General features: G+C 31.9%; 1 protein-coding gene and 1 long non-coding RNA gene across 3 annotated transcripts; one reads left to right on the forward strand and one right to left on the reverse strand.

Moving 5' to 3' along the window:
* Positions 1 to 3,105: 3,105 nt before the first annotated feature.
* LOC115445676 lies at positions 3,106 to 5,292 on the forward strand. Its single transcript, XR_003938841.2, has 3 exons — positions 3,106 to 3,216; positions 3,308 to 3,490; positions 4,100 to 5,292. It is a non-coding gene; the product is annotated as an uncharacterized LOC115445676 (long non-coding RNA).
* Positions 5,293 to 5,665: 373 nt separating this feature from the next.
* LOC115445660 lies at positions 5,666 to 12,079 on the reverse strand. 2 transcript variants are annotated; one of them, XM_030172020.2, is made up of 6 exons: positions 11,802 to 12,079; positions 10,740 to 10,915; positions 10,005 to 10,155; positions 8,594 to 8,725; positions 8,051 to 8,213; positions 5,666 to 7,956 (listed from the first exon to the last, which is right to left on the reverse strand). In XM_030172020.2, the coding sequence occupies exons 1-6, from the start codon at positions 12,053 to 12,055 to the stop codon at positions 6,472 to 6,474; spliced, it is 2,361 nt and encodes a 786-aa protein (XP_030027880.1). In that variant the 5' UTR covers positions 12,056 to 12,079; the 3' UTR covers positions 5,666 to 6,471. The 2 variants fall into 2 exon arrangements, with proteins under 2 accessions (XP_030027880.1, XP_030027881.1); XM_030172021.2 differs by lacking the exon at positions 11,802 to 12,079 and adding an exon at positions 11,515 to 11,780.
* Positions 12,080 to 12,134: the final 55 nt, after the last annotated feature.

Here is a 12,134-nt window from a genome sequence, read left to right on the forward strand (position 1 = left end):
AACTATAACTACCTGTGTACACCGAACTGAATTTTTTCAGATTGCTCATATTATGTTCGTTTTATATAAACTAAGAGCTTAGACCAGAAATAACTACGACGTAAGGTGGATGAAGTAGTTGCACGACTGCATTGTTTAGTCTTGGAAGCAGAGATAAATTTTATAAATAAACAAGTAAAATTTATCAAATATTATCTGTATCCTAGTATTCATAGTAAGTAAGGTATTGATATGTGTAGTTGTGATGCAAAAAATGCGCGGGTGCATTTGCTGCGCTTACGCGTTCTATATTTATACTTATTTATCTGCTTACAAAACAGCACGTGCAAAATTAAAAACCTATAAATACTAAACCTTGCCCTCAAACCCTAAAACAAATAATCAAACAGAAAAAATGGCAATATTTACACAATTGTTCCAACTTGTCCAGTATCGAACGCAATGGGCGCTATAAAAATAATTTCTGACTATAATAAAATTGATAATAGGACTAATCCTTGTTTACACTGAAGGTGGGTGAAGTGGGTGGTCTGATAAGAGTGCAGGTAGGAAAATCCAAACATTTCTATTGGTCAATTTTAGATTTCATATCACCACACAAAAACGCTCCCTGGAATACAATACGTAATACAAAATAGGGTACTTTTATCATGTTTTATTGTTAATATTGTACTTGGATAAACACGTGGATTAATCAATATTTTAGGGAAATTTTATGATGATTGGTAAGAATTATTTGAATTTGGCGCCCGCGCGCTTTTTCCGCGCCTTTCGCAGCTATTGTTATTACTAGCGCCAACTAGCGGTCGTCGCAGATAATGATAGTTTTCCTTTTATTTTTATACAGATTCAGGTCACACACAGCAATGCTAATACTGTAGGTCAAAAACTTGATTGGGAATTAATTATTAAAACTAAAAGTATTCATTCACAAATAATATAATTTTTCAAAAAATTACATGCCATTTAAATAATTTGAAATTATAATATTTTGATATCATTCAATAAGACTCATTACGTCTTGGTCTGTGTCGTCGTATGTGTTTGTATGTGTATCGTCTTGCTATGTTTGCCCATATATATATATTAATATAATTTTTAAAACAAGTAAAAATGTTTATTTCAACAGCTTTAATTAAACGCAGTAGATAATTATTCAGGTTGGAGGTCGAATCCACATATTATACGCCGATGAAATGGGTTGCCCTATTCTTGCAAAATGTGTATTTTACTGTCTTGACTTGTAAGTGCCTACTAATTCATCAACTTATGATAGATTCCTATCATACCAATATACGTATTAAAAGTATAAAAAAAAATATTCGAGGAGCAGTTTAAAAATAGCTCTCCTGTGTAGAGCTTTCGATAAAAGTAGGCATAGCGAAATGAGAATACTGTAGACTTGTACCTACGCGTGTCTGCGCCTTTTTTCTTACAAGTTGTACATCGTAAGTAAGTGCTTATTAAATAAGTAATAATATTTACAATTTCTATAATTTAGTGCCAGCCTATAGGTTTAGACTGTGGGCTAGAATGTCGTAAGTTTAATTTTCAGTTTCAGTAACAATATACGTGAGATTATCCAATACGATTTGACCGAGATTGGACATATTATAAAATATACCTATTATTGTGTAATTTAAGCAGGTTATATATACTAATATACCAAAATGTGGACTACCTACGGGCCTACTTGTTGACTAATGTTAAAATAAAATATTTTAATAAAACTATAAATTAAGCAAGGTTTAGATAAGCAAAAACCTTGCAGAAGTTATTGAAATCCGCCGAGCCTTTTTTGCTCCCGCCAGGTGCTCGCTCTACAAAAACTTCCTAGCAATGTCATTGCGGTAAGCTGACTTCTGCAAATTATGATGCTTGCAAGATTTGCAACAAGTCGCATGAGTATTAAATATTGAAGTACTGCTATCTGGGAGTTTTTGCGGTATAAGTATATTGTTGCGAGAACTTGCTAGTCTAAACTTTGCTTTAGGTTAAAGTTTGGATATTGCAGACTATTTTCCTATATAATACTTATATTTTTATAATACAGAAATAAATAAATTAGGGTTATACAAAATCAATATTACAATTATAATTCAACCGATAGCTCATAGCACTTCATAAAATTATAATATGTCTACTTCGAGCTTTGCCTTTCCACAACGAACAATTAAAAAAACAATGAATGTCAAATTTATCAGTTGACAACAGTTAATAGTGTTGCCAATATTGCGCTTTAACTTCTACTTTAGTCGTTTCTGGGCCTTTTTCGCAACTCGAGTAAATATTATTTATCACATAAATTTATAAGCCGAACTAATTCGAAAGTCACACTCTAATATAATTTCCTAATAAGTGGTAATAAAATGAGTACTATCTACATTAATTATTGTTTAATACGATAACTATCAAATAAATTTTACATGAGTCAGAAACAGGCAAGTTAACTTCCTTCTAGTAAAAGAAATAATTTTAATACAAGAGTTTTGTCAATAATAATTTGGGAAACTATAAGTCAACTTAGGGATTTTGTACTCTCTTCTTGTTTTATATGTGCTAATATTACTTACTCGATATTGGCAAAATCACCGATAAATAAACAGTGGTTGCATATAAGATGATAGAAGAATGTTATTACTTAGCATTTAAAACAAAATAATGTCATGTAATGTAAAATTGTAATGTCTAATATCGACTAAATTAAATAAATCAGTACTGAAGTTGTAAGGATTTTTAAAAGACACTTTCACAGTAAAACCATTGCTAATTATAAGAGTATCTCGGATATTTTTGCCATCAGGGCGGTGTTTTTTCATTTTAATTTGTAATGAAAAAGGCAGTGCGCAGCACACGCGGCTCCTTATTAGAAATATAATAATTTGTTTCTAAATTCAATACTATTAATAATCGAATAGTATGATAAATTCTATTTAATTTTACTCCTAATAATTTTGGTGTGGTATTATATTATATTAACAGTAGTGCAACGACATAATTATGACGTCAACCTAATCCTTGGTTAGATTGGTGTAGTAGATTTTTTCAGTATGTATAGTGGTTGAGGTAATTTTATAACGACAACACTGTCAACATATTTGACAGTTCACATGTTCACAGTTGTCAAATTCCGTAATTGACAATGCATTGTCTGGTGCATTGTAATAAAAAAACATAAAAACATTAAAGACGATCGTTTTATTGATAAAATTACAGGTACTATCAATATTAATATCTGTTTTATGATTTAAATAACTTTTAAAAGAACTAACATAAGCTTTAACTATTAAATGGGTTTATTCTATAGGCTTTGTGAAGTGTTGAAAATATCGATCGCTTCGAAATGATTCCAAATGAGATATTTGCCGAAGACTTGATGAATACGGTGATTCGCTACGGTTTGTACATCGGCGCTGCGTTTCAACTGTTTTGTCTGCTTGCCTGTGTTACATTGACGGATGAGCAAAGCGAAACTCATCCATATGAAAAGGTTTGTAAATATGTAGCCGAAAGCCGGTAAATAATTTTTGCAGGCATTTAGTTATAGGTATGATACAGTTTTCTGTGATAAGTATACTTTTATTACCATTTCGAAATATTTGATTGTTTACATTTAATGTTACTTAACTTTTACTGAATATTGGTTTTCCACATATTTTATCATAGACCTGATGAATCACAAATAATAGGTACATTTTTAGGATATTATTTTCATTCCTATTCATATATATTTTTCGCCTATTATTGGATACTTAATTTCAAGAACAATCTGTGATTATTCCTATTTGTATATAATATCTAGTAGGCCTAAGAGACATCCAGCCACAGATCCCATTATATGTATACTATGTTCGATCTTATAGGTCTTGGCAAGTGCCACCCATCGGGTCCCAAGTTTTTCTATGATTCAACTGGAAGTAACTAAGCTGTCACAATTTTTTTAAATGGGAATGGTTGGGTGATTTTGGAGATTAGCATGTATGGAAAAATTCGATACAAAAATTTAACTTAAACTATCAACTATTGCGGTATTTTCCTGTTAATTCAAGCCTGGATTGTAGATTTAGTACAAAACCATATTTTCATTTTATCATTTCAGTCCTACACTGACAGTGATGAATGCAGCTCGGAACAGTCATCACCAGGGCACAGGGCGACCATGTCTCGTGCCCGACGGCATGATAAGAAGAAACGACGTTAGATCAAACACATGAGTGTAAACATTGTTAACCTTATGGACTAATTCAATATGTCCCCATCTTCAATTTACCCTCAAAACTGAGTTTGATGTCTATGATGTATCTTTGACTATGGATCTCTTATTATTTATTCCATGATATAAAATCTTATATACATTTAACTCCAAGGCATTTTGAAGCCATAATTGTCTAAAAACGTGAATGTGTTGCGCATTTGGCATATTTGTATTTATAGGGTTTTGTAACCTTTATTTTGTATTTGGTTGGTCAAGGTTTCTTGTTAAGTATTATAATACTAATAATACCAGCCCTATAGTTTGTACTATACACTGTCCCACTGCTGTGCACAAGACTTGTCTAATACCAAGAGGGTCTAGACCTTAGTCCACCAACCATGCTGGCCTCCTAATGTAGGCTGGGAAACTTCACATACCTTTGACATTCTAATGTAAAATTCTCAGGTATGTTACATTAATTGGTAAACATATTTGAATATTGTTTTTATTTAAGTTCTGATTTAAGCATATCTATATTTGCTAATTGAATGTAGATACGTAAAAAGGATCCAGCCCACAAAATGACGCTTTGAAATAGTGCAGATTGAAGTTTAAATCGTACTTTTGCTCATTGATATTTCATTTTATATTTCGGTAATTGAAAGTTCAAAATTTTTTTTTAAGAATGGAAAATATAGACCTTATAGACTAGAACTAATTTGGCATACTCGGCTCATTTTCGACCATGCTGTGGGTTATATCCTTTTTGCGTATCTACAACCAATTATATCTCTTACGCCTAAGTTGTATAACCCACTGTTACAGTGATATTTCTAGTAAGTTTTATATATTTATAGCTATAATTGTGGCCGTTTATTCCAAGGATGTAATATTATAATAAATATAATACTCAAATAAATGAATCACTGTTCTCCCCAATATTTATAGATTTTTTTACATTACTTCATACCAATGTTCTGTGTCAAATTTACTGCAAATAGGTTTGCAATTGATTATACTATGTAATATTTAAATGTGTTGTAGTAATATTTTACACTGTAAATTTCGTCACTAAAGAAATAAACAATTATTTAATATAAAGCATTTATTCATTTTGTTAAATGGACTAGACATTTTACAGCATTATTATTTGTTTTGCTTATATACCAATTTCCTGTATGTTTTATTTTACAAAATACTCAATAAGTGTATATAGTACAATATTTAATATGTGATAAAAATCATAGTCTCAAGTTATTATTTTTGTAGAGAACTTCAATTTTATTTGAGTTGTGTTGAAGTTATAATTGACTTTTAAGTACATGAAGACTGACAAATCCTATAATTGACATGGATTATAAAACTAGATAAACAGATATGAATTTCAACACATTAATTTCTCAAAATAGAAACCATAAATAGCAGATCAATATATTATTATAAAATCTTCACAAATATAAATAACAGATGTATATTTAAAACATGTATATTGTAAGTACAACATATAAGGCACTTCGTATAAACAGTTTATAATAGCACCACATTCATAATACCAACAATGTAATCAAAAGATATCTTTTAAGTACACTAACTACTATTTTCTTTATATGGCACGTTTCACTGGCATGAACTTTTTATAAGTAACTTGACTAAAAGCATGGATTATAAAGCCGACAATTTGTTTTAATTATTTTTGGTTTGTTAAATTCTAACAAAGACATTTATTTTTGTAACTTATTTCGGCCATATGTGTCACTTAAAACATCAACATAAACTCAATATGCTTGTCAATGTAGCAAAACATCACAAAACATAGTATCATGCTTCTTTGCATTTTGGTCTTCATATCAAAATTACTATATGTTATATTTTTGCTTTAATACAATTAAATTGTTTTTTTTTTATTTTATGTGCAGTAATAAAATTGAGAATTGTTTATAATATGTTTACGCACTAGCTGGTAACAGCTAAAATTCATTTTTCAATGGACTGTTTTAAATGTCGGCTTCTCAAATCTCATAATATATGTCATTTTCTAAAAATATGATTGCACAAAATATCACCGCGCAGATCTACGCACACTGTTACGAAACAAAAATCCTACATTACTGCACACAGTGGACAAAAAACACAACAAATACATAAATACATACATAGCAATATAACTTAAAAACATAACGTAATATCACGTTTGGCAAAGTTATAGCAGGGCGCTGGTAATGTAGCATATTCGATGTTTCCGAACATTGTTAAATGCAGCGTTGTAAAGCAAATTGTTATGAAGTTGTGGTTAAATTGTGCGATTTCAGAGCATGCACCAGATCATTGTCGGAGAGAAATTGTTTGAAGGCGTCGAGTTTCTTAAAACAAATTGTAATACAACAGGACTTCTTATTACTGCAACAGGAACTCTCGTCCCCTTTTTCACCTGTACTATGGCACGTGGCATCTTTATTAGAATCATCGCAACTACATTTGATGCTGTCAAGAGCAGTCTTCGGTGCCTCTTCATCACACTCATGGAGGGTAAATATTCCTAAATCTTCTAGATTAGAGTTGTTATGCCGTCGATGATAATGTAAAAATGTGTTATGGTTAGTATCCGTCGCCTGTCCGCATCCGACAGCGCATTTCATTGCAGCGTGATCACATTCACAATTCACACACGAGCAAGTGTCTTCCGTACAACCTTTAGTCTCCTCCGATGCTGTACCATTATTGCAGTTTCTGCATTCTCCTTTTGAAGGATTGCATTTGCAATTCGTACACGAACAAATACCGGCGTCAGCAGCTAATTGTTCCAAAGCATTCCTCTTTGCAATTTCTTTTCCGAAAATATTTTCAGTTCTTACAACGTACATATCAGAAGGCGGTTCATTGTCAAACAACAATGTATCTTCTAAATCTAAATCTGTATTAAATAACACAGAGTTTGCGGGATTGATTTCTATTTTATGTTGCACCTTTGATGGAGGGGGTGTATTTAGGGATCTGTCGTCATCGGATCTGAAAAATAAGTCCAAATCCGGATCGAGTTTATTGGGTTCTAGATTTGTAACGATTTCACTGTCATTAAATACTTTATCGCCAACGTCTAGAACGTTTGGAGTGTCCAGATCGAAGGAAGTGTGAGTCATAAGGTTTGCAGTGGGAGCGACTTCTGTATTCAAGTCTATATAGCTTTGCATGTGCGTCGGGACAAACGTTGCTAATGTAAAAATGCTTTCTGGTGTCTGTTCCTTTATACTCACAGGAGTTTCCGATATTGAAGCCGCCAGGGCACTCACGTCAACCCACGGCGCTTGTAATTCAATTTCATTTGCTAAAGCTAATTGTATTGCTTTTGATTTTACTTCCATTTTTATAGGGTAATTTTCATCAGGCTCAAGTGGCACTGTGCGTTGTAGATCAACCCACGTATCGTCGCCTTCTTTTTTCTCAGATTTAACGTTATGAAATGGAGAAAATGTTAGATTTGCCAAATCGTAATCTACAGCAAGATTTTCAGCTTCGTTATTTTTAGTATTGTTAACGGCATCATCAAAAAGCAATTTTGTTATGTCTACGTTACTAACGCTTGTTATATCTTCTAAGCTCCCATCTGTTGAGTTAGATTCAGTTGTTATTCTTCCGAAAGATTCTAATAGTCCATCCCAATTCATTAAATCGTTCGTTTTCGATTGGACATTGGATTCAGCAGGAGGCTGTTGGATCGGCTGCGCGACTTCCGAGACTTGTATGATCACCGACTCGGCGTCAATCTATAAAAATGTAAGGTTCATTTTGTATCATGTTTCATTTTTTAAAACAAGAATATAGCTTTCATAGAACGTACATAAAAATGTTGATACTCACCTGATGTTTCTTAGCATGAGCTCGAAGACTGGTGGCTGTAGAGAACAGTCGTCCGCAACCGGGAGCGGCGCATGCGTGCGGGCGGGCGCCTGAGTGCGTGCGGCCGTGCGCCTTCAGGTGATGCGACGCCGTAAACGATTTGCCGCACCCCTCTGTTCTGCATCTGAAAAATAAACGTACGTAATAAATACTTTTTGTACCGAATAACTGTAAGCTATTTGCAATTGCAATATAGATATCCAAAATCAGTGAATTGAAAATTGGAAAAAATACTTTTTACACAATATAAAAATTGCACAATAATGCTCAGCGTCAAATAAACGGAAAACGACAGGAGTGCCAGTTTTGTATTCACTGCATTCCACACCTGGCAAATAATATTATATTTACTGAATTATGAAACATAACATTTATTAATCAGTTATGGTGACATGAGCAGTGCTTTGTATTTTTTAAATACATCTAAAGGCTTGAAAGAATGGCTTGTTTATCTCATTTTTTTATTGCAAGAAAACAAAGTAATAATTTAAAAAATTTACACACTTGTATGGTCGCTCTTGTGTGTGGGTACGAATATGTTTTTTGAGATCACTGAGTGTTGTAAAGAACTTGGCACAGCCATCAGCTTTACAGTTGAATGTATCTCCACTATGAAGTCTTTGGTGTGCTCTCAGCCTGAAAACAAACTCAATTTCACCTCAAACTATTTGGTATGGCTTATTACTTTTACTGTCCGTCACAGTAACAGTCTAAACTGTATATAATATACATATAATTAAACAATATAGGATCAAAACAAATTAAATAACTACTTCAGCTTAGTAATAGTTTAGACTTTAAAACAACATTGATAATAATACATTATGACTCCATCTCTTGCTACAAATTGAAATAAAGTTAGATATAAATAAATTTAATACTTTCACATTACATCATCGGCAAATATAGATTGTGGTAGAAAATGCTAGTTCTTAATCTAGTATTACTCCCACTTTATTTTCATTTGTAAAAGCACAGTTTATAAATAGCGATGTTTGTTTTCCTACTCATTTTAATTATATTTATAGACTCAATATAATTTTAATAATGATTATGTTTTGAAGCACTTTTACAAGCAATAATAAAAGATACATTTGCTAAGCAATTATAGCTATTATTTTGCAAACTCTAAGGTTACAAATATATTAAATACTCTCTTCTAATAATTTACACTTTTTTGGCAAATACCCAAACAACATTAATCACTTGAAGTTTCCGATTTATGTATTTTGTTTGAAATTTACAGATTTATAGGATTATGAACTTAAAATATATTATATTACATTAAGTTTGTTGGCAAACACTAGAACATCTAGATTTTGTCTTTTTATCTCAATAGAGCTTTTTTTTGACATAGTAGATGTAATAAAAGAATATCAAAATTGTCACAATTTAAAAAGATAATCTACAATGAAGTAGATTTTATGTATACATCATCATGATCAGTTAGCACTATAAGAAACACGATATATGAGTATATATTCAGTATAACAATAAGTACTTGAACACCTTACAGCTTACATTGGCATTACTAGATGGAAATGGCAATACCTCATAACTTCTCAGATACGTCAAACTGCAGACACTTTTATACATGTGTATGTTGGCTTGGACAGACACAAACAAATATGAGGATTGAAAGATTTATTAGCAATATAAATTATGCCCTATGAACGTTGGAAAAGTCACATGTCAGTCATCAGTAACAATTATAGCTACATCAACATAAATAATACTACAAGGTGTGTGAAACAAAGCAGACATTTTGAGTGATGACTTACATACTTCTACTGATTGTGGTTGTGTTATTTTAAGACTTATTACAATGTAGTGGATGCTATAAAATTGTGTTCAGTTCTAATTAAATTATTATCAATGCGAAATGAATAAAGGAAATGTATTAGTTCTCACTAACCTGTAAAGTGTATTGAAAGCTTTCCTGCATCCACCAGTGTTGCACATGAAAGGTTTTGCTTTTGTGTGGGCCCTGACATGAATTTTCAGACTGTATGATGTGAGAAATGCTTTTTCACATGATTGCATTGGACACTTGAACCTGTATTCACCTGTAAAGTACAATAGTGCATTTATTATGTACAGATATTGGTAAAGCTACAATATTTCTGCTTAGGGAAAAAATAATATTAAAACTTGTAATAACAATAAGGCATTGGCAAAAGAACTTCTGATTAATAGTGGTAATTCATTATGTTGTCAGTGTGGGAATGTAATGTTATATACCATTAATGGGTAATGCACTATAAAATATAGACTGGAACAAGTGATATATCAACCACTCTGAACACAAGGAAAAAACTAAAATTATATTAATCAGTAGAAATCTGACTTGACTTAATGTCTTACTCCAGGGTTTTTATTTTTTGTAGGTATAAAAAGTAATAATTAAATTATTGATGGAACTTGCAATAAAACAAATTTATAACAAAATAAAAAATAAGGAAGTCAATATTTGTTAACGAAAATGTTGATGATTATTGGGTAATCTATAACTATAATGACCTTGAAGTAAACTTGTTATCTGCCAGGGAATTTATCATGAAAACATATTTATAACACAGAATACCTCATAATTTTCACTATCAAAGTACTGTAAAGGCATTTTGTCTCAGCTTATATGTATTTTAATTACCTTTGTGTGTTTTCATGTGTGTCCGCAGATTCCCGACTGTGCTGTATGTCCTTTCACACCCGTCATATTCACATTTGTACCGTGCGCTATTGTCTTCCGTTTTCCTTTTGTTTTTCTCCATATTTGATTTTGGCATTTCAATATTACACTTTGGCATTTCTGACGACTCATTGTGTCTGAAACAATATTATATACACATTATCTAAATTGGTTATTGTAACACATAACTATGAAACCTTATACACCCAAGTGTTAAGTTTTATTCTATGTGTCTAAAATGATTTTACAATATGCAATTTCTTGTTCCAAGCTATATAATTGCACAAACAATACAATATACAGTACTTGTTATTAGATTATATTACCTCAAAAGGAATTATAATATTCAAATTGTTAGCTTCAAATTTTCATCAGTACTATTTGCAATAGCAGGTAGCATAAGCTGTTCATTAGTTCATTCTGTCACAAATAACTTTTATGCTATAAGTATAATTATTATAAAAGGGAGTTTCCTTATATCTTTTCAAAGGTGCTAGTGATAGTAAAATCCCATTTTTATAAATAAATCTACTTTCAAAATGTTGCGGTTTTCATACATGCTTTCATCAGTTTTTATTTAAAGGAAAACTGTTGCTTAATCTACCAGATATGTCACTTAAGGAAAAAATTACGATTCAGATATCGAGTGTTTGTGCCTTTTGTTATTGTTCGAGATATAATACCTATTTTTATATTAGCCACTAACTACAGTTAACGAAATAATGAGAAAACATACCTTTCACAAGGATCCTGAGAGAGTACTCATTGGAGAAAACAAATTTAGGATATTCGCATCACATCGTGATGGTAATGTACCAAAATAGAATGCCCAAAAACGATATATACGAGAAAAAGACCACTTGTGTACAATAGCCTTGGTGAGAGCGGGATGGAATATTATTGACAAACAGCTGATTGGATAATAGTTTCATAGCGGAATAAATAGCATAAAAAGCGCACTTAAGCTATAATCCCTTTGAACTAATCTATAATATGAAGTGACAATCATAATTCATAACTCACGATGAAAATCCTTCATGAGACTCAACAATTTCGTCGTTGTTGATTATTTCGCTTACAGACGTCACTGCACACTCAGGACCACTTATTAGAGGATTACATACTTTTGAATGCGTGTTTTTCTTGCTAAATTCTGCCAAATTTATTTCTTCTGTTGTATTACCCAATATCGTCTTAAAATTAACAGGGACAAATGTATTTAAATTGTTTTGTGACAATATATCAGATTGACCGCTGTCATGCCGCCATGCGGCCATGTTTCGAAACAGTGCTGCCAATGCAGCAACTAATGACAAGCGAATGTCATATAAAACCGGTGAGCTAGAGATTTTTATC

The sequence above is a fragment of the Manduca sexta genome, chromosome 26 (assembly GCF_014839805.1).
Source record: "Manduca sexta isolate Smith_Timp_Sample1 chromosome 26, JHU_Msex_v1.0, whole genome shotgun sequence".
Taxonomy (NCBI): Eukaryota; Metazoa; Arthropoda; class Insecta; order Lepidoptera; family Sphingidae; genus Manduca; species Manduca sexta.

What these genes read in the sequence shown, in the direction of transcription:
- LOC115445660 (XM_030172020.2), bottom strand. Translation starts at nt 12,055, where the DNA reads ATGGCCGCATGGCGGCATGACAGCGGTCAATCTGATATATTGTCACAA. An exon ending in ACACAAGAGCGACCATACAA is followed by an intron (nt 8,214 to 8,593) that starts GTGTGTAAATTT and finishes TTTATTTTTCAG; the next exon opens with ATGCAGAACAGAGGGGTGCG. An exon ending in CTCATGCTAAGAAACATCAG is followed by an intron (nt 7,957 to 8,050) that starts GTGAGTATCAAC and finishes ACATTTTTATAG; the next exon opens with ATTGACGCCGAGTCGGTGAT.